This window comes from Simochromis diagramma, unplaced genomic scaffold (assembly GCF_900408965.1).
Source record: "Simochromis diagramma unplaced genomic scaffold, fSimDia1.1 OVJJ01000293.1, whole genome shotgun sequence".
Taxonomy (NCBI): Eukaryota; Metazoa; Chordata; class Actinopteri; order Cichliformes; family Cichlidae; genus Simochromis; species Simochromis diagramma.
This window is the reverse complement of record NW_024386801.1, coordinates 6,733,390-6,758,818: the sequence shown is the minus strand read 5'-3', so window position 1 is coordinate 6,758,818 and position 25,429 is coordinate 6,733,390. Positions and strand designations below refer to the sequence as shown.

At 41.9% G+C, this 25,429-nt stretch overlaps 1 protein-coding gene across 3 annotated transcripts in view; it reads right to left on the bottom strand.

Moving 5' to 3' along the window:
* LOC120729648 (membrane-associated guanylate kinase, WW and PDZ domain-containing protein 2-like) overlaps positions 1 to 25,429 on the bottom strand; it is an 89,042-nt gene that overhangs the window by 6,604 nt on the left and 57,009 nt on the right. For 2 of the 3 annotated variants that reach the window (XM_040025403.1, XM_040025402.1), the window contains exons 7-17: positions 21,313 to 21,405; positions 20,650 to 20,707; positions 19,584 to 19,705; positions 18,796 to 18,978; positions 14,272 to 14,801; positions 13,349 to 13,517; positions 5,190 to 5,221; positions 2,677 to 2,869; positions 2,483 to 2,598; positions 1,884 to 2,076; positions 1,125 to 1,364 (exon numbers count right to left, since the gene is read on the bottom strand). In XM_040025403.1, the coding sequence (XP_039881337.1) occupies positions 1,125 to 1,364; positions 1,884 to 2,076; positions 2,483 to 2,598; positions 2,677 to 2,869; positions 5,190 to 5,221; positions 13,349 to 13,517; positions 14,272 to 14,801; positions 18,796 to 18,978; positions 19,584 to 19,705; positions 20,650 to 20,707; positions 21,313 to 21,405 (1,929 nt within the window). The remainder of the gene's footprint in view (positions 1 to 1,124; positions 1,365 to 1,883; positions 2,077 to 2,482; positions 2,599 to 2,676; positions 2,870 to 5,189; positions 5,222 to 13,348; positions 13,518 to 14,271; positions 14,802 to 18,795; positions 18,979 to 19,583; positions 19,706 to 20,649; positions 20,708 to 21,312; positions 21,406 to 25,429) is intronic. The other variant, XM_040025404.1, reaches the window with a different exon arrangement.

The following is a 25,429-nucleotide window of genomic DNA, read 5'->3' as shown; positions in this document are numbered from 1 at the left end:
CACATTAGTGTTTGTATTACAGCCTTAGCTTCACAGGTTAGGACTGCAGCCACTGTTTAAAATGACAGGTTTAAATATTTTGTTGCCTTGTAACTGCAACACAGAAGTGTAGGTTTTATAATTTCATGATGACAGTATGCCAACTAAACACATTAAATTTTGAATTTAAGCTTTTACATACACTTAACAAAAAACAGAAAATTTTCACTTCATTATGAAATATCTCTGAACTCTGCGCATAGAAAACCCCTCAGGGACTATTCACCAAGCACCATTACATCCTGAACTAATGTTTAAAATTAGTTCAGTATGCCCAAAATGGGTCTGCTAGACCCACTTAGGGGGTATGTTTATTTTTGGGTGTGTACAGAAATATTGCAGTGGATGTTCCCAGAATGTGTAGGACATTTGAGAAGAATCCATTAATCTTCAGAATAAAACATCTTCACTGTGCCATCAGTCCAATCGGACTGAAAAATCCCACAGTCTGCTGAAAGATATTAGCTCCCTGTAGCAAAGCGTAATCATATGTTTAATAAAGCCTCATTTAAGACAGAAAGATGCTTTTAATACTACTTAGGCTGAATCAAGAGGGAAAAAAATCCCCACAAAAATTATAGTCTTACAAGACAAATTAATTTCTCTTGACCCTGACTAATGGAAGCTCTGAAGCTACTGGACGGGATAAGAAACAGCACTTTAGTGGAAGTGATTCTATGATAATGACCTAATCTCTTACCAGGCATCGACTTTGAAGACAGCAGGCAATGTGAAATTTAAAAAAAATGAATACATTTAAAAAATACATATATATATAAATCAAAAGAAATATATCTTATAAATATTTGAGATATGAAGCTAAATTTGCACAGGAGTCATTATATATGTTCGAACTTTATACCATAAAGTTTTTATGCTGGTCGAGCAGGAGGCCCGTGTTGGTTTGAGATTAAATTATGCATTTGCATTTTTCCTCATGAAATAGATACAGCAGCAAAAACTAAAAAGGTGACTGCACAGCCACCATCTTTAGGATGATTGCTCATCAGGATGTAAAAATCACCATTTATCTTTAGGAATGACCTTCTGGGATCCTGACAGATGCAAGTCATTGTGTAACTCACTGATGACGGTGGCATTTTCCGGTCTGTTCAGGGAGCTGATGATGACAAAGCCGAAGCCCTCGTTCTCCTTGCGGTTAATAACCACGTCGCTGGTTTGCAGGGAAGATCCCTCCGGTGGCGAAGTGGCAACCGGGGCAGCGACCACCGGAGGCCCCGAAGCTGAAGCTGCGTCGCTACGTGGAGAGCTGTGCTGCGTGGACACTGAGCCGGGGCTGCGGCCGTTCACGGGACACGGTTCACCTGAAGGAGAGGACGAGAGCAGGCGAGATGAGTCCGCTCGCGGCGGTCATTGAGTTTTCACAGTTTCCCGACAAAAGCAGCTAAAGATGAAAGATGTAGCCACTGACAAAAATGAAAACAACAGTGGTCTTCTTCAATCCCAGCAGGGATTCTGTGTCAAAGTCAAACTTGGCTTCTCTGCTTGTCATTTATGACTCTTTTGTAACCGCTTGCCCCTGCGGGAGAAGCGCACCCAGAAAGACACAAACCACAGAGCCTGCTGCTGCAGAGCTGACAATGAACAAAGGATAAATGTATGTATGATCTACTACCACAGAAAGGATGTGTGGGTGAGAAGTACACAGAGATCCTGCGCGCAGACTGTTAGCATGTGTGCTGTGTCCAAGCTGTGTTTTTTTAATTTGATGCCAGTGAAATGTGCAGCCTGTTCTCCAATCTTGGTCAAGTGTGAAAAAAAAGACAAAAACACAAAACAAAAAAGAACAGAAAAAAAAATCAACAAACAAAACATGTCCTCACCAGGCATTTGCACTCTCCTTCTCACAGTCAAGCTGACTTGACCATTGCGAGCGGCTGCGTGCATCAAGTCTATTACGTATTTGTGCGGTTTCCCAGCAACCACATTTTTATCCACAGAAATGAGCTCATCCCCGGGTCGAAGCCGCCCGTCGCGCTCAGCGGGAGTGTTCTCTATTATAGCGCCAATGACAATCTGTTCAAAGACAATCAATATTAGCAGCATAGATTAGGGTGAAGGAGATGAGTGAAGACAAGTGGAAACACACAACAGTTGCTTTACTTAGCTTGTAAACTACCTTTGGGTCATGGTAACAGTTTTTCACCTTCTTTATATCCTTATGTCACATTCTTTCTCTGTCATAGACTGCATGCTGATGTACAACGTGGACAAGTTAGCAAGGCGTTACTTCAGTATGGGAGGCACTGAGCAGTTAGAGGGTCAGCAAAGTGTGAGAAGGTCTGTGTGTGTGTCTGGAGGCTGTTTTGGTCAGATGTTTGGGACTGGATGGAGAGTGTGAGACAAGATTAAGTGCAAGTCAGATGAGGCTGGTGTGTATGAGGTTAAAATATGAGTGTGGTCCAGCCCGTCCCATACGAGCCTTGTCACGGGCGTCCGGACTCACAGCCTGCACGGCCTCGTCTCCCCCCAGGATGCGGAAGCCGAATCCAGTCTTCTCCCTCAGCAGGTGCACCTCCACCTCTTCATACTCCGGGCCTGACACACAGGAGCTTACGGTTAAAACAATGCTCGATTTTCCGCCTTAAACTAAAAAATAAAGTTTTCTGTGCTCACGTCTGCTCTCGTAGATGGCCCTCGACTTCTCATAAAGGTCATACGGGTCGGGTTTGTTAAGGTCGAAGCCTTCGGTGGAGTCAGGCACAGAAGTGCGGTGCTGTGGCTGGTTTGGGAAGGGCGTACCAGGCGGCAATACTGGACCAGACAGATTTGCTTGAGGGCTGCTGTGTGGATCCCATTGGTCAGGTAACTAGAAGGAAGCACCAACAACAGTTGTTTAACTTAACTCAGTTTTGCCTATTCATTTTTATTGTTTGTCTTAAATTAATCATTACTTATTATTATTATTATTATTATTTTATTATAAATTATCACTATAAATAATAGTTCAAATATGTCGCTATGAAGACTTCAAAACTCCTTCTGCCAAGTATTCAGGATTAAACACATCAAATGTTTAAGTGCTGGACACAAAAGACTGTTTTTGCATTGCGGGTTTAACTTTCCATATCTAAACACAATATGCTGAACATGGGCATTATGATCTTTCAAACAGTAATGAATGCCGTGTCAAAGCAACAGAATTAAAGACAACAGACACAGTTTTTGAAATTTTGCCTTTGGAGATATTCATCAGTAGATTTGAAATGAAATGATCAAGATGTGAGTGAAGTGCAGACTTTCAGCTTTAATTCACAGGGTTTAATAAAAATAACAGACTAAATGGTTGGGACAGTTTTCTCATTTTAACAGGCTTAAAAGTAACCAGACAGTTAAATGTCAGTCTTTGTTATTTTATGATAACTTAAGGAGATAAAATAACGGGTTCGATCGGGGCTCAAGAGTTGGGAGTTCGCCTTGTAATCGGAAGGTTGCCGGTTCGAGCCCCAGCTTGGACAGTCTCGGTCGTTGTGTCCTTGGGCAAGACACTTCACCCGTTGTCTACTGGTGGTGGTCAGAGGGCCCGGTGGCGCCAGTGTCCGGCAGCCTCGCCTCTGTCAGTGCGCCCCAGGGTGGCTGTGGCTACAATGTAGCTTGCCATCACCAGTGTGTGAATGTGTGTGTGAATGGGTGGATGACTGGATATGTAAAGCGCTTTGGGGTCCTTAGGGACTAGTAAAGCGCTATATAAATACAGGCCATTTACCATTTACCACATAGATAAAAGGTCCAATGTTGTTTATGAGGGTTAGATTTTCTGATCGTTCGCGGTCACTCACAATATGCTGATTAATAAGGTGTCAAAGTAAGTGAAGGAAGCCGTCACTAGCTTGGGGTCGAGTGCTTACTCTACGATCTGGTTCATTTTAAAAGCTCAGCCAGCTCAGCAACGCCAAAAAGCATAAAAGATAACAGAAGACAACTAAAGTTCATGATCACAGAGGGAATTCCAAACATTGTAACCAAGTCAGATTACTTCGCTGTAGATATGCGAATGTTCATGCCTTCATGCATGTAAACAGAGTTTACAACAAGCTGCAAACTACTGGTTACATTTAACAACAGGAAGATCAGATTAGACATTAGTCAAGACTTTTGCAGACCAAAAAGATTTATTAGAATGAAAGAAGAGAGAAGCGTGGAAATGTAAACCAAGGCCTTCGTTCAATCTATCCAACATGGTGGAGGCATTGCTATGGCATCGACACACAGTCAGTGTTTATTGATGATGTGGCCGCTGACTGAAATAGCAGAATTAATTTGAAGTTACACAAAGATAAATACAGTACAGATGAATAATGACCCAAAATACACTCACGTTAAAAACCTATTAATATAAAGAAATAAAATGCTATTTAATGGCAGAGACAGTCACAAGATATTAACTGATCAGACTATGGACCAACAAGCAGCTGCAGTACAGACTAGCAATGCATCGTCCTCCTTTGTGAAGGGAATGCAGCATTTAGCCTTTATGAAGTCAGTTTTTCATTTCTGAATTTGCATCTAGGTGTTAAAAAAAAAGAGAAAAATCTTCTATTTATGATTAGTTTGTCCAGTTAACTTTGGAGCCTTTGAAAATGGGGTGACCGTAAAATGGCTATAACTCTTTAAAGCCCTTGAATTAAAGCTTAAAGTCTACACTTCAATCACATCTTGATTGCCTCATTTTAAATTCACTGTAGAGGCAAAATTAGGAAATCTGTGTTCTTCTCTAAACGCTGAAGGATGTGAGTGTGTGTGTGCAGATATGCAGAAAATAATGTTGAGAAGGAACACGTGTTATTATCCAGTAAAGAAAAATAACCATTATGAATTTAAATTAACAATCATATTTCAAACTTAAATGCGGTGACAATCACCACACCCGAATGTGCTGTGTAATGTAAAGGAGAACAGATTGTTCGGCCAGCAACAGGTAGTCTAAAAATCAACCTGAAGATGGGTTTTTTTTCCCCCCAGCTGGTGCGATGTACCTTCTGAAGTGATCAAAGTAATAAGCAGCTCAGGGGAGGATGTCTCTTTTTACAATAAAGTAAAAGCCAAACACCTCTGAGGTAACACAGTCTCTGCAACCAGTGCTGATCCCTAACACACAGCCAGAAACACATTTAGTTCAATCACCGTACCTGTTTGGAGGCCTTCCATGGAGAGATGTGGCCTGAGGAAGAAAAACAAAGTTAACACAGAACAAACTCAAATAATCTGTTCCATTTTTAAGGAAAAACAGAAGAATCGACGAAACACAACTACACGGGAAAAAACAAAACAACGAAGATCTGAGAACAAGCCTTTCTGCTGATGAGATAAAAATCAGAAATCTTCCCTTAATGAGTGACAAAAATCCGCAGTTTGCTGTTTTCATATTTCTCTGTTTTGACTTTGTTTGTGTAACTCTTCTTAAACGGGTTTGGTTGTTGCGTTTGTTTTCAGCATAATTACATCATTAGCTGCAGGCGAAAGCACAGGCCCCCGCCCCTCCACACGAACCCGCAAACACACACTATTTGCTGTGAAAGTTGTGTATTATCCGCGCGCAGGAAGCACGGAGAGCTCTACATCACAACAACAATCTCATCGCCACAGCTCCCCTGTGACTCCTCTGAGTCAAAGACATACAGAACATTTATGCTGCTAAGACCCAAATACATACATTTATACATGGAGAAAATGTACAGTAGCTGCCTTGTACAAACATTTAGACTGAATCTTTACACTTGAGGATAGAAATGCATAAACAAAAAATCCTCCATCTGATGTGGGCGCTTGGAAAGTATTCTTTTGAGAATCCAAGCGTGCTTAATATCTGACAGTTTCTAAGATTTTCTGAGAAATGTCAGGGAGCACCGGGTGGAATATGCTGTATTTATGGAACAAAAATGTGCAGTTGCTGGAGAACCCTGATGCAGCTTGCTTGCAGCAGCTTTCAACCTGTTGGGTAACTGAGAATTACAGGTGTTTTTGCATCTCACAGCACGCAGGAGAATGTGAAGGGATCCTGATTATGTGACTACTTCACTGGGGCTGATTTAAAAAAACAACAACAACAACAACAACAACAACAACAAAAAAAAAAAAACCTGTTTACACTACTGTAGTGCCCCCTAGACGTGATGAGTCTGATGATGGTTGGTGGAAATGTAGCCAATAAACAAGTCTCCTCAGTGCATTAAATTAAATCCACACACACAAAAGTTTTTTTCCTGCACATCTCACAATTCCCAAGATATGAGCCAAAACATTTTGCAGTATTCATCACCATATGGTGGCACTGCCATTTTTCAGTAATGGCTCAGTCACATCAGAGCAAAAATAGGACAGCAGCCTCCTTGTGACTGGGGGTGGGGAAAATGGTGTTTGATGGTCACCCCACTGAATATTTTTCACATTCAGCAACCGGCTGCAAGCAGTCGTGGTGACCATGTCAATCGCAAAGCGATTACACAGGTGGGAAGCAACCTGTCCCCAAATAACTGCTGACTGACTGCAGTCACTCTCAGACAGATTTGTGGAAGAGTTGAATTTCTGTTTCAGATCCATGAGGCTCTGGCTTGATGCTGAATGTAAGAAGTTAATGTGAGTTTCTTTTTTTAACATGAATTTCTTTGCATGTAGACAGCCAGAGATTAGCAGTTGTTCATTGATTTATTGCAGTAAGGGCGATCGGGGCTCAAGAGTTGGGAGTTCGCCTTGTAATCGGAAGGTTGCCGGTTCGAGCCCGGCTTGGACAGTCTCGGTCGTTGTGTCCTTGGGCAAGACACTTCACCCGTTGCCTACTGGTGGTGGTCAGAGGGCCCGGTGGCGCCAGTGTCCGGCAGCCTCGCCTCTGTCAGTGCGCCTCAGGGTGGCTGTGGCTACAATGTAGCTTGCCATCACCAGTGTGTGAATGGGTGGATGACTGGATATGTAAAGTGCTTTGGGGTCCTTAGGGACTAGTAAAGCGCTATATAAATACAGGCCATTTACCATTTAAAATGCCGTATTATCACAAACAGATTGCATGTAATTTCCAACTCAACCCCATTAAACTGCAAAGTGATAAAAGACTGACTCTTATTGCCGCGATCTTGACACACCTAAGTCACTTTGAAGCCAGTAGTCACAGACGTGGTCCTCATTCTCGAAGAGACCGTTTAAAAAAGGCAACAAAATTTCAAATTCATCGCACATGGTTTCAATAATTCTGGTCGTGCTCCTTAACAACAAATGGAATAGGATGCAATGACAATATCACTATGATAACAGTCAAATGTAACCATAAATAATTACTGTCTCACTACATCGGTCTGCTTTTTAGATTTGTGAGATGAAGCCCAGAACATGTACCAACAAACAGAACGGCAGAGCTTTCAATTAAAAAAATAAATAAATAAATCAGAGAGCGCGAGAGAGTCGAGGACAACTAAATACGACAAATCACTGCATGTCAGTATGAAGTGAAAATGAAAATTTAAATTCATTTCCTTTCACTTTTTCCCCCAGTTTGAATCCCGCCTCCCCCATTTGCCCAGTTAAAAGCATCTTTGCAACCTGGAAATATTTTCCATTTCAAAACCAAATGTCATCCATCCTAGCTGTATCTGAGAGTGTGGAGGAGGGAAATAGAATTAAAACGCTCCCATAAACACTGATGAGCGCCATCCATGGTGCTACACAGTGGCGGCGGCGGAGGGAGGGCTCTTTGGGAGGCTGGGACTAATAACCACGTTCTGCAGGGAATACGGGCCTTAAGGGAAGCCTTTAAGAACTTCTAATAAGTCCTTTTCAGAAAACTTTCCTTAATGACCCACTGAAGGAAATGAGCTACAAGGCAATTGTCCACTCATATTACAGAGAACCATCATCCTTACAGACACATTTAAGCACATTTAAATGCTAATATAATTCACCAGCATGTGTGGCGCACTCGTATGCATGCTGATGAATTACAAATGAATGACTTTTAGGAGGCTTCACATGGTCTCTCTCACAAGTCAGTGGTCAAACAGTCTGGCAGGCTAGTATCACAGACTAGCCTGCTGAGTTCTGGATGGCCTTCAGATTAGCCTGATTGGCTTGTGCAGCCCGACACCTTTTTCTTTCCAGCCTCAGTATGCATCCTCATTGGTGCTGCAACATGTCTCTGGTCTGTGGTTGGCTCTGCTTCAAACTGGGATGTCAGGGGACGGAGCTGTGAACATGACCAGAGCTCCGTGCAGCTCTGGCAGTGTGCCCACGCTACAGTCAAGCAGTCAGACAACACACACACACACACACACACACAACACACACAGTCATACATGCAGAGGAAGTCTAGCACTGTGTCTCCGTTACAGAGGGCTCTAATGCACTCAGTCACACATCTAAAATCATGTGGTCAGCCTAAATTTCACTGATGCTCTGCACAAAAATTCTTCATCTGAGAACTCAAACATGTTTAAACATTCCTGACATTTTGCACATCTGAGTCACTGTAAAGGACCTTGTCCCCTCTTTCACCCTGCAGAGAAGAGAGAGGCACGGAGAGAGCCGGAGAGCTTCCTGGTGTGTCAGGCTGATAGCCCCTGTGGGGTTGTTGTCTTGAGTTGTTTGACAGAAACTGGTGAGTTTGTGAGGAGATGGCATCTTTGGGGGAAGGGGGGGGGGGGGGGGGTAATCTGCCACATTCAGCCTAGCATCTAGAAGGATATCTATTCAGAAGGATATACTTTGCAACTGTGTATCTACATGTGACTCTGCATTAGCGTGTGCATAAATGTTGTATCTGAAGCAGTGTTTTTGCAACGGCTGACCTCCAGGTGGCAGATGTTGGCTCTGCACGGTTGGGCCGCCACGGGGAGCATCGCAGCATTTGATCTGAGTGGCTCACATATACATCCACACATGCAGCGGCATACCCTGGTGTATTCTGTGTTCGTGCTGAAAGCACTTTAGTCATTTGTACTCATTTCATACAGACATCATCCTTATTGATCTCCAATTATTGCCAATAATGTATTCAAAGCAATCAGGACCTGCATGAAAATCAGCAAACCGCCCAGCAGCACTTACATCAGACAGTCTGATGTATCAGGATCGCTAAGAACTAATGTCTTTGATGGCTTGTCAGGTCTGCAATCATAATTTGTGCCACACTTCAATTAATTAAACCTTAGACACATAGGAGACTGATTGACTTCATTCCTAATTAAATACAATTCGCGAAAAGGGTGATGCAAACGAGGGCATCGCCATAATTCCTCTTTATTGTTTTGATATCATCTCAGAAACAAAGCATATTAACTCTGAACTCCTGGAAAATTATCTCTGGAGAAACTACAGACATAATGACAAAAACAAGCATTAAAATGTGAACTTCAAAGATGCTGCACGCCTCATTCAAAACACAATGAGCTCATGAGGTTTTCTCTTTAAACGGCTAAACAACAGAAGATGACTTTTGTTGTTCTTCACTTTCATGAGCAACAATGCTCCATATTTAACTGCTGTGTAGTTTAGTGTGTGTGTGTGTGTGTTTCAGGCAAATGGTATAGGCAGCCGGGGGGAATTATCAAGTCAAATGCTGACCTGTGACCTGAACACCTCCGAGAGAATCAGAGCAAGAGTACGTGTCAACAAATGCAGCTTCCACTGTGCAATTTTATTTCCTTGCAGGTGGCTAAACACACAGGAACTACAAAAAGTGGGAAAATAGCCACACTCCATGCGGTCCTGGCAGAACTGCAAGAATCTATACTTCAAGCTTCAACACCATGAAATTCTCCTCAGCCCCCTTTCTCGCCGCCTTTATAACTCCATTTTGATTTATTTTCTCACACCAAGGGTGTGCGATTGTCTTCTCCCTTCACTGAACATGTGCAGGAGCATTATACGTGGAAAACAGCAGCTCATTGCAGGTATTGTGGAACCTCACTAGCCCCGAAATTTGTCAAAATACAAAGAGCCAACAGTCAAATAAGTCAGATTTAAACGCTTGTTTAATAGGATAAAAGCCTGTGCCATTGTGAGAAAGCAATGGAAGTTTTGCAATGGACAGGAAAACAGATCACAGCCAGTAATAAGACTCCATATATTCTCTTCTTGTCCCGCTTTCCTTCACCTAACATAACATCAAACTAGATTTGTATTCAGCAAAACGGTAAAAATGTGGTTTTGCAGCCCGTGCGAGCACAGTCAGTATATTCAGCCAAACAGCATCACACCATCCAGTTCATCCTGTTTGCCAGCTAGATGACACTCTCCAGTAATTTCTGTCCAAAGCACATTGCAGTAAAATAACTGCATTTGTTCTGAAGATGAGTGGCCTCAGTGGGAATGAAACTGCTTTCCCCACAACAGTGCCGGTGCCATCTGTGCCCAGAGAGTCGCGCTACACCTGACGGTGAGTTTAACGCCGCCTCTCATCCCAACTCCCCACTTCATTTTACATTTGATGTGCTGTATCTTAAAATTCCCTCCATGTCAAATCCCCCTCATGCCTCTCTGTTCTGTTTCACTGGAAAACATCGATGACATGTTGGTGATAAAGCTGCACTTGGAAACCGCTGAGAACACATGGTGCGATGCACAAAACACTTAGTGTGACATCTGCTGACACTTTTTTCCTGATCTGTAATATTGATGTGTATTCACTGGATGAGTCACCGCATATGAAATACACTAAACAACATATTGTTCATTGCATCCTTAGGTTATATCATTTCTAATAATCTGTCCTGCAGCCATTTGTACCTGCATTGATCAAATTTCCCCACGGTGGATATTAAAGTTTCATTTTCTTAACCGACACAATGTGAAATACATTTGAATTGTTTCACTTTTTATGAAATTTCCCCCCCCCCCTTGCCAACAGATAATTTGCACCAGACAAAATTATCCTTCCAGCTTCTAAAGTATTTATTATTCCAAAAATAAAATCTCATCTTAAGACCTGAATAAAATCCGAATAAATAGGCCGTGTTACTTGAACGAGTTTAAAAATAGAACAGGTCTCGAAATCATCATAATCAAAATCTCTTTAGCTCTTTCAGTGCTCACTGTCAACTCTACTTGACTTCTCTATTGCAAAGCTGCAGCTGGAGGTGACGATGCAAAGCAAAACGATGTTTGTGCACGTCAAAGCCAGAAACCAGCTTACATTTAGCGGGAAGCTGCTCTTGCACTGGACTCTTCTTTAATTATTCTTCTAAGTTATGAACGGTAACAAAATATCACATGTGATTCTGCATTAATTGGAGTGAAATCGTTTTTGTCACCACTGCAAACTTAAACAGATCAAAGAGGGCATTAAAAGAGGAGAAACTTGCTGGACTTTCACTATAACCAATTTGATCATTCTGGCTAAAAACAGTAATCACAGTGGTGCAGTAGTTAGCTCTGCTGCCTCACACAACGATGGTTTTTGGTCAGTCTTGGCTCAGTCTTCCTGTTTTTATTACTACAGTCCAAAGACAAGCATGTAAGTCAAAACTACCCATGGACTTCTGTGTTTGCACCTTATGACGGAGTGGCGACCTAACCCGGTTGTAATCCAGCTCTGGTTCGGGTTCAGATGGAACAGGTGCCAGCCGTTGGCAATCCTAAAATGAATGGGTGGTTAAGAAAATTGATGGATAGGTGGTTCCCAAAGTTTCCAAAAGCAGGATCAGAGGTAGAACATTTCCAGTGGCAAAATTCCCAGTTTAAGGGTGCTTTCACATCTGCAGTGTTTGGTCCGTTTAAACTGAACTCTCATTCATTTTTTCCCTTCGTTTGTTCATGTGTGAACATAATAAACGGCCACACTGAGGCTCTTTGGAGGAGATGGTGAACTCCAGTGCAGTTTGTTTATGGTGCTAATGTGATCAGAACCAACTACCTGGGGTACATTGCAAGTTTGAGCTAAAAAACTTTCTGTAGCCACTTGTGCTTTGTATTCTCAATGCGGGAATGTTCAATAGATGTGCAAAGGTCTGTACGGGCAAGCAACCAGCTGGGAAATCAACATAAATTCTCCATGTTCTCCTATAGTCCAAAACAGAGCTCCTTCTTCCTATATTATTTATATATTTATTTTGTTGCTTCTGCCCCAAGATCACATCCGGCCAATGAGCGGACTGAACATTCTCACGTGATTTGTAATGACGCATTTTGGCTCGCTTTAAGTTCATCTGGATTTTCTTCTGTGTGAAAAGAGACCAAATCACAGGGAAAATACTACCAGTTTACAAACTCATCAACTGATTCGGTCCAGAGTAAATTCAAGAGGCAGACACTTTCTCTAGATTTTAGATTAGAGTTAAAAAAAAAATCCTTTTGATAAATCTCATAGCAGTTGTGCAAGTCTCAGGCTGCTTGAGGAGCTCCCATGAAGAAGAAGAGGCTCGTCCACGCCCCTCTTTTCCACTCCCCATTCATTTACAGCTTATAGTTCGGCGAGGATCTGTCAGCTAAATGCAGCAGGGTGGCCTCTTATGCATTTATATGGCACGATTGCATTTCATTAACTTTGTGTCTTCTCTCCCCTGCAATTCATGTTTTATTGTGTTCTGTCCGTGTGCTGCCTCTTTTTCCCTTAAATCCAAGCCGTTGTGGCAGATGGCTGCACCTCCCTGACCCTGGTGCTGGCGGAGGATTCCTTCTGTTAAAAGGGTTATCTTTATAAAATTTGCTATAATATACTCTAATATTATATTAAGTGATTTGTTAGTTCAGTAAGTTTATTTTTATTAAGACTGGGCAGAGAAATCTGCCCGGCATACATTACTCATTACAGCTTTCCTAGTATCCAAAATGGAGGAAAAAGGAAAAATAAAACAACAAGAACAAAAAAAGTGTAAAAGTTATTTACACCTGTACCCATGTACCCAAATAGTTTTGTATATTATCTCTTTTGAAAGACATAACTGAATTTGACATATTCATTAGTATGTCAGAGTTGTTCATTATTTCATCCCAACAACAAAAAGGTTTCTTTAATACCTTTTCCCAATATTTACCTGATAGTAGCTTCTCCTACATTACACTGACATTACAACTTCTTTCCTGAATTGAGAATAAAACCTTTGTGCAAAGTCTAAGAGTGACTTTAATTTTACTCTGAACAATATTCACATTATTTTCTAATAAAAAATTTGAAATTACTATTGTTATTTGACACTATATGAATCAAACTGAGTTTAACTTTCACTTACTGTTCTGTTCTATTTGGGAAGATTTTAATTAGGTGCCATTTACAAGCTTTTTTTTAATTTAGATTTGTTTTTGCAGAAAGAGTGTGTTTGTAGTGAGAAACAGTCAAAAGAAACAAGGTAAATGTTGTCTCTCTCACCTGTTCCTCCTCTCTGTATGAGGAGTGTTGCTTCTGCTCCCACAGGACACTCTTTGAGCATCTCCACCACTCGTCCATGTCCAGCTGCAGCCACTGACTGCTGGTTTACCTCCAGGATCAGGTCTCCTTCTACCAGCCCCGATGCTCCCTGTGAGCCCGCGTCTAGCACCTGCACCACATCATCATCCACCGTTACTACACTTGGCTTCATGGTACCTTCCAATCTCAAACATAAAACTGCTTTTGTAAACCACAATCAATAAAAATGGGTTACAGTGGAAAGCTGCAATTGCCCACAGTGGGACCTAAATTGTAAAATCTTCACCGCACATGTTGTACTGTTTAAAGATTTATAGGAACAGCCATCTGAGCTACTTCGATTCAAGAAGACTAAGAAATTCTTAAAACAAAAGGGAAAAAGCACAGATGCTGTCATGTTGGTGGAGACAGATGTATATTGTGGTGCAGATGTTTTATTGTACACATACAACTGGGATGAGGATTAGCATCTTTCACATTCCCAATCAGCGACTCTAATTTATATCTGTTCCTTCTTTCCAGGTATTTAAGTATGCAGGGTGGGAATTTTTTTCCCCCTTTTTGCTCCACACCTTCCGGAGACTCGATTCGTACCACATTAGTAGATAGCAAACCCAACACAGGGTGAGCTCACTTTGTTCTTCTTATCTCGATCTCTTTCTACCACGTTGTGTTGACCAAATTAAATTTTCTCTGACCTGCTGTCGTAACTCTACTTCAAGTTTAATTTGTAAGTCAGCTCGACTATTTTAGCCGACTGCGGAGAGTTTGCACTTGAAAGAACACATTTAATTCCTGAAATGCTGAATGAAAATTACAATTAAAATATTAAACAGGTCTGAAGTCGTTCAACTGATTGAGGAGGCGGCGTTGGGACACTTCACCTGTTTAACTCGCTGACCGGTAGGACTGTCGGCGATGGTGAACCCAAATCCTTCTGCTCCTTTCACCATGGTAACTGTTAGCAGCTCTGCCCCTTGTGCTGTTGCCCCGGCAACAGCCCCAGTCCCAGAAGAGGCCATTGACACGTTGTCATTGTGAGGTGTGAGCGCCGATGCCGAGCCGGGCGTGGTGGGCGGCAGGGATGAGCCGTCCAGATGTGTGTCTCCGGGATGGGAAGCTCCGGCCTGGGCCAGAGCCTGACCAGGAAGCTGGGAGCTCAGCGACAGGTACTCCAGGTACGGGTCATAGCTGCCGCGACCATTCACCACCAGCGGGCGGTGCTCCAGTCCAATGGGCGTCAGGGAAGCGCTGGCCGCACCGCTTGGGTCCTCGGGGTCGAAGGGCAGGGGATACCCTCGACAGAGCACGAGGGTCACGCTCTGACCGATCGGTACAGACTGGAAAAGTTTGACCACATCGGCGTGCGTCGTGCCGAGCACGCAAATGTCATTAATGTAGACGATGACATCACCTGAGGGAGGAGACAGGAGCAGCCTCAGACACATGGCAGAATGTCACAGTAGATGCAGAGAAAACCAAAAGATCTGCTGTCAGCGGCTCATGTATGACATAGTGTGCAGTAAAAATAAAGGTCTCATCTCTCTGTGGCATCAGAACAAGTTCGCCTCTCAAAAGTGCCACACAAGTATCATGGTATCAGTCCACTGCCACAGCAGGCGACCAAAGTGTATGTGTGAGACAGAGAGATGAGACAGGAGTCAGAGTCTTGATGAGTATGATTCGTGCAAATTGACAGAAAATCTCAAAAATTCAAATGTGTAAATACCTACAGTCTCATGCACTGCGCATTATAACCCTCAGACTCCATCTCACAGTCGAAAACCCAAAATGCATGAGTACTATTGTTTAAAAGATTGTGTGTGTATATGTGTGTGTTCAGTTTCCTTCAGCACACCCATCCTGGCTGGTGGTGTCTCCTCAGTATTAGAACTTTAGATTGCTCTGCCTGGTTGATTGATAACATTTTTTTCCTGCACACCAATAACAAAGAGGTGAAATAACTTCACAAATACGACACTAGATACTCCGTCATCTCTGCTGTAGTTTGAACGTGCAGAAAGTTATGGATTTCAGCTTTAAATCCACAGCCCCATGACAAATACAGCTGCCTCAAATCCTCTATTTCACACTTCTAGCGGCGCTCTCTGTCACACATGCAGACACGCACACATTCCCATGAGCATGTGCGCACACACAAACATACACCATACATGTCGCATGCACAATCGTACACAATCCCTAAGAGCAATGCTGCACAGCTCAAATAGGCCAGCTAATCTCAGCCAGGGAGTGTCTGCGTGCAACTGTGTGCGAGTGTGAATGTGAATGTGTGTGCGCTCTGGCAATGTCACAGAGCGTAGAGGAGCAAGTTGGAGAGAACAGAAATCAGAACAGAGAGAGAGAGAGAGGAGGGGGGGAGGCTGACAGACCAGGAGAGAGGGATGGAGAGAGGAAAAACCAGAGAGGTAGAAAGAGAACATGGATGAAAACACACTGAGGCTGAAAACAGAGGAGAAGTGTCAGATGACATGGTTAGATAAGGAAGCATAATAAAGGGTAAGCTGCAGAGACAAAGAGAGATGGAGATAAAACAGAAAGAGATAGAATCCAGATAAAAGAGAAACTGATAGGCAGAGGGAGAGACATAAAAGCACAGAGCAGGAGCTGAAAGCAGGAAGGAGGAATCCCAGCTCTGAAATGAGCTCTAAATGAGCAGTTTAGGCACCGGCCGTGCCAGGCATGAGGCCAGCTCGCAGGTTCGGAAGAGAGCACACATGAAGCTTGTCCTCCTCTGATCCTGTGACGGTGGCTTACTGTGATTTTTCTAACATTGGCTTTTTATCTTAAACCTAAAAACTGGCTTTTGCGTGTGAAGTTTAAAATAACCTATGGAATCCGCGTTTTCATCCTCAACAACATACTGGTAATGAACTGGATTTAGGACTTTATTCAAGGACACCAGGAATGAAAACACACACTGGCTGCTGCGAGGATCCAATCTGTACCTCTCCACACACAGCAATGCAGGTTCTTTCCAGCCACTAAGCGAGCCACGTGAGACAGCATTGCTGCTCGTTTGTGTTTACGAATCAAAGCACAAACACATGTCTGGGGGTGTCTGACACTGGTACACCTGTGTACAAATTATTTTACCTGGACTGTTTGTGTTCCTGCTGTTTGGCTATCAAGGCAGATTGAATCTCCTAATGAAGTAGGTGGTGTGTGGGCTGATGTCAGTTATGGCCAATCAAACCTTTTTTCTCTCCATCTTATTAAAAGGAAGATGTTACAGTGCACTGACAGAGGACAGGGTGTACTGAGAGGAAACTGGAGTCCTTGTCTGGGACGTACAGTGCCCCAGGCATAAATATAGGGCATCCCAAATATGCCAACAAGGACAAATGATGCCCATGAATTCTTATTTGTGTGGATGTGGAAACAATAGCAATAGGTTTTAAATTTCCAGGAATCTTGGGGTACACAGGCAATTTTTTTCACTATATTGATACCATTTATTATACATCACAGGGGACTTGTAATAAATGATAACTGGACTTGAATTGGATTTGAGAGAAACTGAAGAAGACTTTAATAAAGAAAAACACAGGAATCACGGGAAGAAAACGACATTGACCTTAATAACGCATGCTCGTATAAAAAACCGAGACTGAGAGCTGTATATTTTGCCACAGAGGACCAACTGTGCCTCCTATTGGTATTTTGTATATGACTGTAAAAGTCCTTTTAGATGTGGGTATGTTACAGGTATGGTTGATGGAAAGAAAATAGCCTGCGCTACTTTTTGTATGGAATCAACTCGCAACTAAACACATTTATATTATTGTGCTCTTACGACCACTCCACCATACATTCATATTCATATAGTGCTTTATTCTATGCACTGTACGTGGATCATGAGGAACAAACTGTTGAAGTGTACGTGGATCATGAGGAACAAACCATTACCATTAGTTTTGAAAATGTCCAGAACTGAAGTCATTGTGGAGAAAATTCCACGAATATTTATATAGTATTTAGGACCACAACTTCATTTGATGCCAAGACAGTGTAGCTACCACTACATGAAGCTACTACTTATCTGGGTTCATGTCATTCCCCTAACCCGAGTCTGGCCCCAGGATAGGTAAACCGGACCCTTTTTTTGTCATCATGGGGGTTTTCAGAATCAATCTTTCTCTGTTCTCTCATCCAGGACCAATTTGCCCTGGGACACCCTACAGCATAGCTCCTGGGATCACTGGAATGCGCAAACCGCTCCACTGTGATAAGGTTTCGATTCACACGGGAACACTCAAACTAAAGAAGACAAATACTTAATGAGAGTACTACTCGCTGAAGCCGCCACAGCCTGATGCACCACAAATTGAAAATTGGTTAAAAATCCTTTATGACACCTACATAATGGAACGACTGTCCTTTTCTTTAAAACTACAGCAAGATAAGTTTAAGGACTTGTGGCCAAAATGGATTGCATTTATCACCCACTTAGACCAGGCTTAACCTAACTGGAGGGGGCACTTATATTTTTGTTGAGATGGAAACAGTGACACTTAAAACTTGTGTGTGTATCGCAACAGGAATAGAGAACGAGGAGAAAAAGTGCAACCACCTTGTAACATATTGTAAAGTTATACAGAAAAATTGAGAAATTAACACAATGTAGAGGTTTAAAGTTCATGCCATGGTACCATTTTCTTAATCTATAGTTTAATGACTGCAGAATTTAAGCTGCACGCTGACATATATTTTATTCAGTATTGTATCTTCTACATGAAAAAAGAAAATAAATCTATAAATCTGACGAAGCTGAGGCTGCACACACGCACAACCTTAATATCTTTTTATCTTTTAATATTTCTTAAGGAACAATGATCTCTCTACAGCACTTTAGAAGGTATACGGTGTTGAAATACTTGTTACAGAAAACTACTGACTTTGACTTTTGAAGAGAGTTTTGAAAAGACTTGAATACTTAAGAACGTAAAGTAATTCACCCAACCGTCCAAGATCTCTGTGCGCACTGCTATCGGGATCTAAATGGTTGCTCTTTATGCTACGAAATCTCTGGATTTGTTCTGACTTTTGTTGCTAAAAGTTACACAGTAACTCAAAAAAAGCACTGAATACTAACACTGCTGTTTTCTGTGGATTTTTTAGGAACCAGACATGTTGACAGAACCTGCCAACAGACAGGTAAAAATTCAAACTCCTGCCAGCAAAAAGCTCTCTGTATTTGATCTGCCATGAGAAAAAAAAATAAAGGTCCATAACACTGAGATGTCACAGTAATGAGGGAGTGCTTAAACATTTCTACAAACACAGAATTACACTATCAGCAGTGACAGCGGTGACAGCTTGCAGTTTGTTTAAACCTCAATTTATTTTGAAACCAGTTGTCAAAATTGCACGCTACATATAATTACCTGTGTCCATTTTTCCATCCTGAGCAGCAGGTCCATCTGGTATTACGCTCTTCACTTGCAGGAACTCGTCGGGCTCGTCGCCTCCTATAATTGTAAAGCCAAATCCCATGTTGCTTTTCTGCAGGGCTGTCGATAGGAAGGTGCCCTTCAGCTGGGTTGGGTCCCTCGTAAACAATGGCTTCTCTGCATTTGGATAAAATTGTGAGGGACAAATTTACACCATATTTTCATTTCTAGAACTGTTGAACATTGTGTTATTAAGTCATTTTTTTTGCTTTTACATGATTTATTCAGCACTGGATGCATCTATTGTAATTTTTTTCTTAATGCCAAAACTTGAGGATATAATATCCTGATAATCTCGCTGGAGAAAAGATGAAGGAGTAATAATGTCCTGCTGTAGTATGTCATCATACGCATGCCTGGATTAGACCACTAGGGGCCTTAGGGCTGGCATGTTCTCTGTCCCCCGCACTGCCTGTGATTTCCATTCGACCCTGTACACTGTGACACTGTTAATCTGCCCCATCAAACACTCGTGAAACAGCCCACTCTATGACATAAGCCGTGAAAAGAGGAAAAAAATGCAAAGTATTCAATCCAGAATTTCAGCACTGGAGGGAAAATGTGTGATTATTTCAAAAATGCATTAGCGTGAGATGGCCTCAAGACCAAGGCTATGTGCTACACACATTCTTTCTGCAGTCATGGCATTTTCATATTTGTGCAACTGCGTGAGCCTGTCAGCATGTTTTCATGTAAGTACTGGACACAGTGTGGAATTGTACCTCTGTAAATTGTAGGCAGCGGTAGAGCAGAGAGTCCCTGGCTCTGCATCTGCCTCTGCTGCTCCAGGCGTCTCTTGGCTTCCAGGACCGGGTTCTCAAACTGAGTCCTTCTATTGATGTGACTGTAAATACAATGCATTGTCACAAATTATGAACAAGGACAGATTAAAGCCTCTCTGAAAGCCAACAGAAATACCACAGTGCAATGCTTTATTAGAAATGTGTTCACAGCAATCATGCTTTTATTTTATATTTTTGTGAACCTTGTATTCAGAGGTATTCAAGTGCCAAAAGTGAGTGCTCATTCATAAAAAAAAAAAAAATAGCAGCTTTCCACGTTTTAAATCACCAACATTTAAAAATCTGCCGAGTTAAATAACTCCTTGTTGAAGGAAAGGGTTGTTAGTCTTGCTGAGAGCCCAGCTCTTAGTCAAATTTTCAGCTGCTGTTGCTAGTAAATATTAGCACTCTCCTCAAGTAAAAACAGCAGAAGGATGGAGATAAACTGCCAGAAAATATCTGTGGAACATGTTTCTGCTGGATGTAAAACTAATGTCTGGCAGGTGTTTGCAACCACGATCACTGTAACAGCTTAACAACACAAAGCTAGTTTATCTAGTCTGTAATTCTGATACAAATCTGTAATTTGTATCAGAACTGCAACTCCATCTACAGTTTGTTAAAATGTAATAATGCATTAAATTTCATGACTATGGTTATGACTTGGGTGTAAAATATAATTCCTTTAGTAATTCTTAGGTGCAATTAAATTATATAAATAAGCACATTTTGTAAATTAATGACAAAACAGAAACAGCAGCCTCTTAAAACTGTATCTGAATAAAAAGAGCAACAAAAAAAAAGTGTGTTTGTCATATAACCTGCAGGACAGCCCTCATAAGCAAGCGCTTTACTTTAAAGCTTTAATGAAATAGCTGTAATATATGCAAAAGAAATGGGAATTGAGTCATTTATAATTCATAACGAGGCGTTGTAGCGCATGGAAATGCATTTCCTGTTTTACTCCAGAGTGGCTGGTTTATCCAAAGACAACGGGGAAACTTACTCTACGTAGTAGCTGCCGTAGATGGGGTCATCTATCTTCTCCCAGCCGTAGGGCAGCTCTGAGGGAAAGAAAAACCAGATAAGGGAAATGAAGTCAGTCAATGCTGAGAGCTGAGGGAAGGAAGGTAGACTCTAAATTGAACCACTGAGGGGAGACGGCATGAATCTCCGAGCTCACAGCTAGACGCTCCCAAGCGCTCCTTTAATAGACAGACAGCACTTCGATCTGCAGTGGTGGCTTCTTCGTGGAGACGCGAATCACAACAAAGACGTCAGCCCAAAACAGGGTGGGAGGAAAAGAACATTTAAATCATCTGACACCTCGGCCTGCCTTCTTTCTCTTTTCTTTCTCCGCCTGTTATCGTGAGCACAAATCCTTCAAGGCCAAATATCAACAACATACTACTTCATGTTTGTCTCCTTCACCCACCCACTTGTTTTCGCCTTGGACAGCTTCCGTGGCTGTTGTGTTAATTGTCTCCTCCTCTCCCTCCTCTGGTTCTGTTCCCTTCTCACTTCATCCATCCCTTCGCTGATTTATCTCTCCTCTCTCTATTATAAAGGAACTGGGTCAAGGCGCTGCACAAACTCCTGTACTCAATGCCGGTTTTCTTCTAATTTACTTCTAACTTTCCACTGTGGTGCACAATCATGCCAAACACACCTTGTACAACATGTTGTTGTGAGCTCCCTCTGCCGGTTTTTGCAAAATTCAAGATGTTTTGGTTTTCTGGTTTAGCACTCAGCTTGCAGGAAGCTATAAGAAACACAAGGGTGGGTTTAAATTGCACTATAAGATTGAGCTAACATAGAAAAACACACACACCTACTCAGCAACAGTCCATCTGTTTCCCTCCCACTCAGACATATACCGGATATATAGCATGTCTCATTAGCATTAGTGCTCTTGAAGTGTTCATCCTATTTCTCGTATTATTTATCTTCGGGTCTTAAATCGTCTCATTCGTGTAATTTATAGCTGAAACCTGTGAAAAACTAAGTACACCCCATGATTCAGTAGCTTATACAACCAGCTTTGGCAGCAATAACTCTAAGTAATCGTTTTCTGGACGACTTCATCAGTCTCTCACATCATTGTGGAGGAATTTTGGCTCAGTCTTCTTTACAACATCAGTTCATTGAGGTTTGCAGGCATTCGCTTAAGGTCCCACCACAGCAATTCACTCAGGTTGAGTCTGGACTTTTGACTGAACCATTGCAACACCTTGATTCTTTCCTTTTTCAGTCACTGTTGTAGACTTGCTGCTGTGCTTGTGAGCACTGTTCTGTTGCACAGCCGATTTTGAGCCAAGCTTAAGCTTTTTTCCAGATGGTCCCACATTTGACTCTATAATACTTTGACATGCGATGAGAATGGTGGACTTAATGACTCAAAGTGCAGCTGCCGCGTAACAAGCCCAAGTCATCAGCACCGTGCTGACGACTGTTCCAGAAGTCTTTTGGGTTTGTATTTTGGCTACATTTTAAATACTTGTTCACTCTTTTTCTAATTCTGCTGTCATGAAGTTTAACATCTAACATGCTAACTGAGGCCTGCAGAGTCTGAGATTTAGCTCTTGGGTATTTTGAGTTTCCCTGATCACTACACGGTCTGACCTTGGGATAAATTTATTGGGACGTCCACACCTGAATGCTCCAAACCAGCAAACTGCCAAAACTTACTGATGATCAGTTAACCAAGTGCATTTGATTAGCAGCGCTTGGTTGGTGTTTACCTGCGTAATTTCTAGCAGCAAGGTTGTACTTAGTTTTTCAGAGGACTGCAAGGAGTCTAGTGAAAAAATGCATTTTTCACACGACTGTAGACGGTCACTTTCCACCACTAATAAAGCAAAGGTGATGAACAAAGAACGAAACTACTGTCACGCAGATTACAGATGAGGCTAGAAGAGAAGCACCGAGGGAGGCGAATAAAAACATGGGCCTAGTGTGTGTAACGCTGTTGCATTTGTAATGGAAAGGTGTGTGGCTGTGGTGTGTGTGTGGGTTAGCGGTTTTGCTTTATACCTCACTCGTTTGCACAACAGTTTCAAGACTTGGTTTTTAAATTTAGGACTGACCAAAATGTATTTCTAGCACTGACTATTAAAATCTGTAAAGCACAAAAAGTTTAAAACGAGTTCCTGGGCTGATAATAATTTTATTTGTTTGGTGATCAGGTTCTTTGGTCAACTTTAAAAATCCCCCTGTAAAAATATAATTGTTATAATTGTATTTACATAAAATATCTTCGTTCAAAACATCAAAATTTTCTCATGATTTTACAGATTATTTATCCTGTAAAGAAGTTTGTAATGTAGTAAAACGTCTGTGAAGCACAAGAGTTTCCACACTCAATAGTTTTTAAAACAAAAACCAATCAGTCGATGTGTGTACATGCTGCTTTATAGATTAATTAATAATGTGAGGTCATTTATTGATTCTGCCTCTAAGCAGAAGAACGTTTCATTAAATTTGGAGGAAATTTGTGGAAATTGTTGTGAAAACACTGAACATAAAACAACATATTTAGATTTCTCAAAGCAACATAAGAGCACATAACTCAGGTATTAAAAGAGACGTTTTTTTAAACAGTACAAATCCAAAACACAGCCTGACCCACTTAAAGAGTCACACACCCACCCACACCCACCATCAGTCCTATTATTTTTACAATTATTTGGTCCGTGTGATACTGATACAGCGACATCATCCTCCCGCGCTGTAATAAAATTATGAACAGATCTGTGATGTAGATATAAATAATCCATGTGTGAATGTGTCAGTCTGTGTGTGTGTGTCCTGCTGCTGAGCATGCTGACTGTGCAGCCCAAGGTGAAAGGGCTGCACGCCTCAATTATCGTTCCTCTGCTTTACTGTTTGCTCAAGCCGCCCGTGCCGCACCGCCATTACCTTAAATGACCCTTCTCATCCTCGAGGTGAAAAAGCCTGATGGATTCATACTTCAAACCACCTTAAATTCCTTACCACCCTGTCCACGAGCCACCTTAAATGTCAGCCTAAGTCATCCACTAGTCGCTTTCCCTCCCCCTGAACTGAAAGGGAGACAGTTTCCATGGAAACCACCAGTGGAAGTCTTTCTTTTTTTCCCCCCCCTCGCCCGAGCTGAGGGCTCTGTCTTGTCTCTATTTCCTGCCGCGGCAATACAGAGAGCGAGGGGTGTGTGTGTGTGTTTGTGTGTGTTTTTAAGCATTCAATCGAGTCTATATTTGCGGTGTGTGCGCGCGTGTATGTGGGGGAAGTGCGTGCGTGTATTAAAAATGGCTGAAATGTGTCGTCATCTCTGACATTAAATCAAATTCCTCGTGTGTCTGAATATAGCGTGAGCATTGAGGGGGCTCACTTGTGTTTGCTCATTAGTGTGTATGTGTATTGCTGTCTCTCTTGACATAAAGTCTAATTGTGATTCCTCTGCATTAGATGACTCATCTTCCCTCTCACAAAACGTCTCTCTGACCAACAGGAAGCCACGAGCAGATACAATGAACTCATCTGACTCATCTGACAGCAAAGAAGCCAACAATGACTTCAAGAATAAACTCAAAGAAATACAAATTCCACAAGATTTCTATGTAGGGCTGCAAAAAAGGATTTTCAACATCATTTTAACTAGAAATTATATTTGTAATGACAGATAAATCATTTGGTTTGCAGCATCAGCAAAATAGTAGAACCTGGCATATTAAAACTAATTATCTGACCAACAGCAGAAACTAAAAAACTGGAAAAATCTCCCAGATGAAGACTCCCTCTTAAAAAACTAAGTAGAACTGTGAGAATTTTTCCTCAGGTGCATTTTTTTAAACCATTTTGCAGTCTAGCTCTAGACAGCATAGACAGAAAATACAAAAGAGCTGTCAAGACAGAAACGTATAAAACAGTGATTGCAGAAAAATGAGAGTGAAAAGATGAGAAAACTCGAGACAGAGAAATGGTCGTGGTCCAGACATGACTCAGTGTAATAACAGTGATGAAACTCTGAGGTAACATTTTTAGCGTCGCTCTCTGAGAGTGTGCTCCAGCGCTCTTTGTATGCAAGCCTGAACCCATTTCCATCTATCGCAGCTAGCTGCAAACACGGTTTTGACACTGTGACGTTGGCCTTAGTGAAAAATCCCGCCTCTGAATGACAATAAACAGTATGTTTTTGTCGACAGCGCTGGGATTACTTGGAAGATGACGCAGGGATTGAGTGCGTATGAAAGGCAGAATTGAAAACAACTCTTGGAGGGACTTGAAGCTTGTCCTGTTTTTTCCTGCTCTGAGTGAGAGAAGGGATATGTGCTTGAGTTATGCAACAAAAGACTCACTGACAAAAAGAACCAGATCTGAGGTGACAAGCCTTTGAACTCTGGGATTGAGTCTCAGCAAATACATACATTACAATGCACACAATGGTTGTAAATTTGTGCAAACACATAAAGCACAAACAGGCATCTTCTCAAACTCAGCCAAAAAATGCAGCATGGGAGCAAAAGAACGCAGAGAGGCTAAGTGAAGGGAAAGGGAATAGCGAATGAGGATATGAAATGCTCAAGGAAAGTGGAGCAAAAAGACCAGACGTGGAAGCAACGGAAAGGGAATAACAAGAGGGAAGAAGGAAGAAAAAAAAGCACTGATGAAAGTGTGTCTGAATATTTTTCTGTTTCCTGCCTGAGGCTATGAGACTCTGGGAAATCCTTCAGGCAGAGGGGCAGTTAAAAACAGCACCACCTCTTCTTGATGTTCCCATCCCACATTTATTGTTTTATTCACGCCCC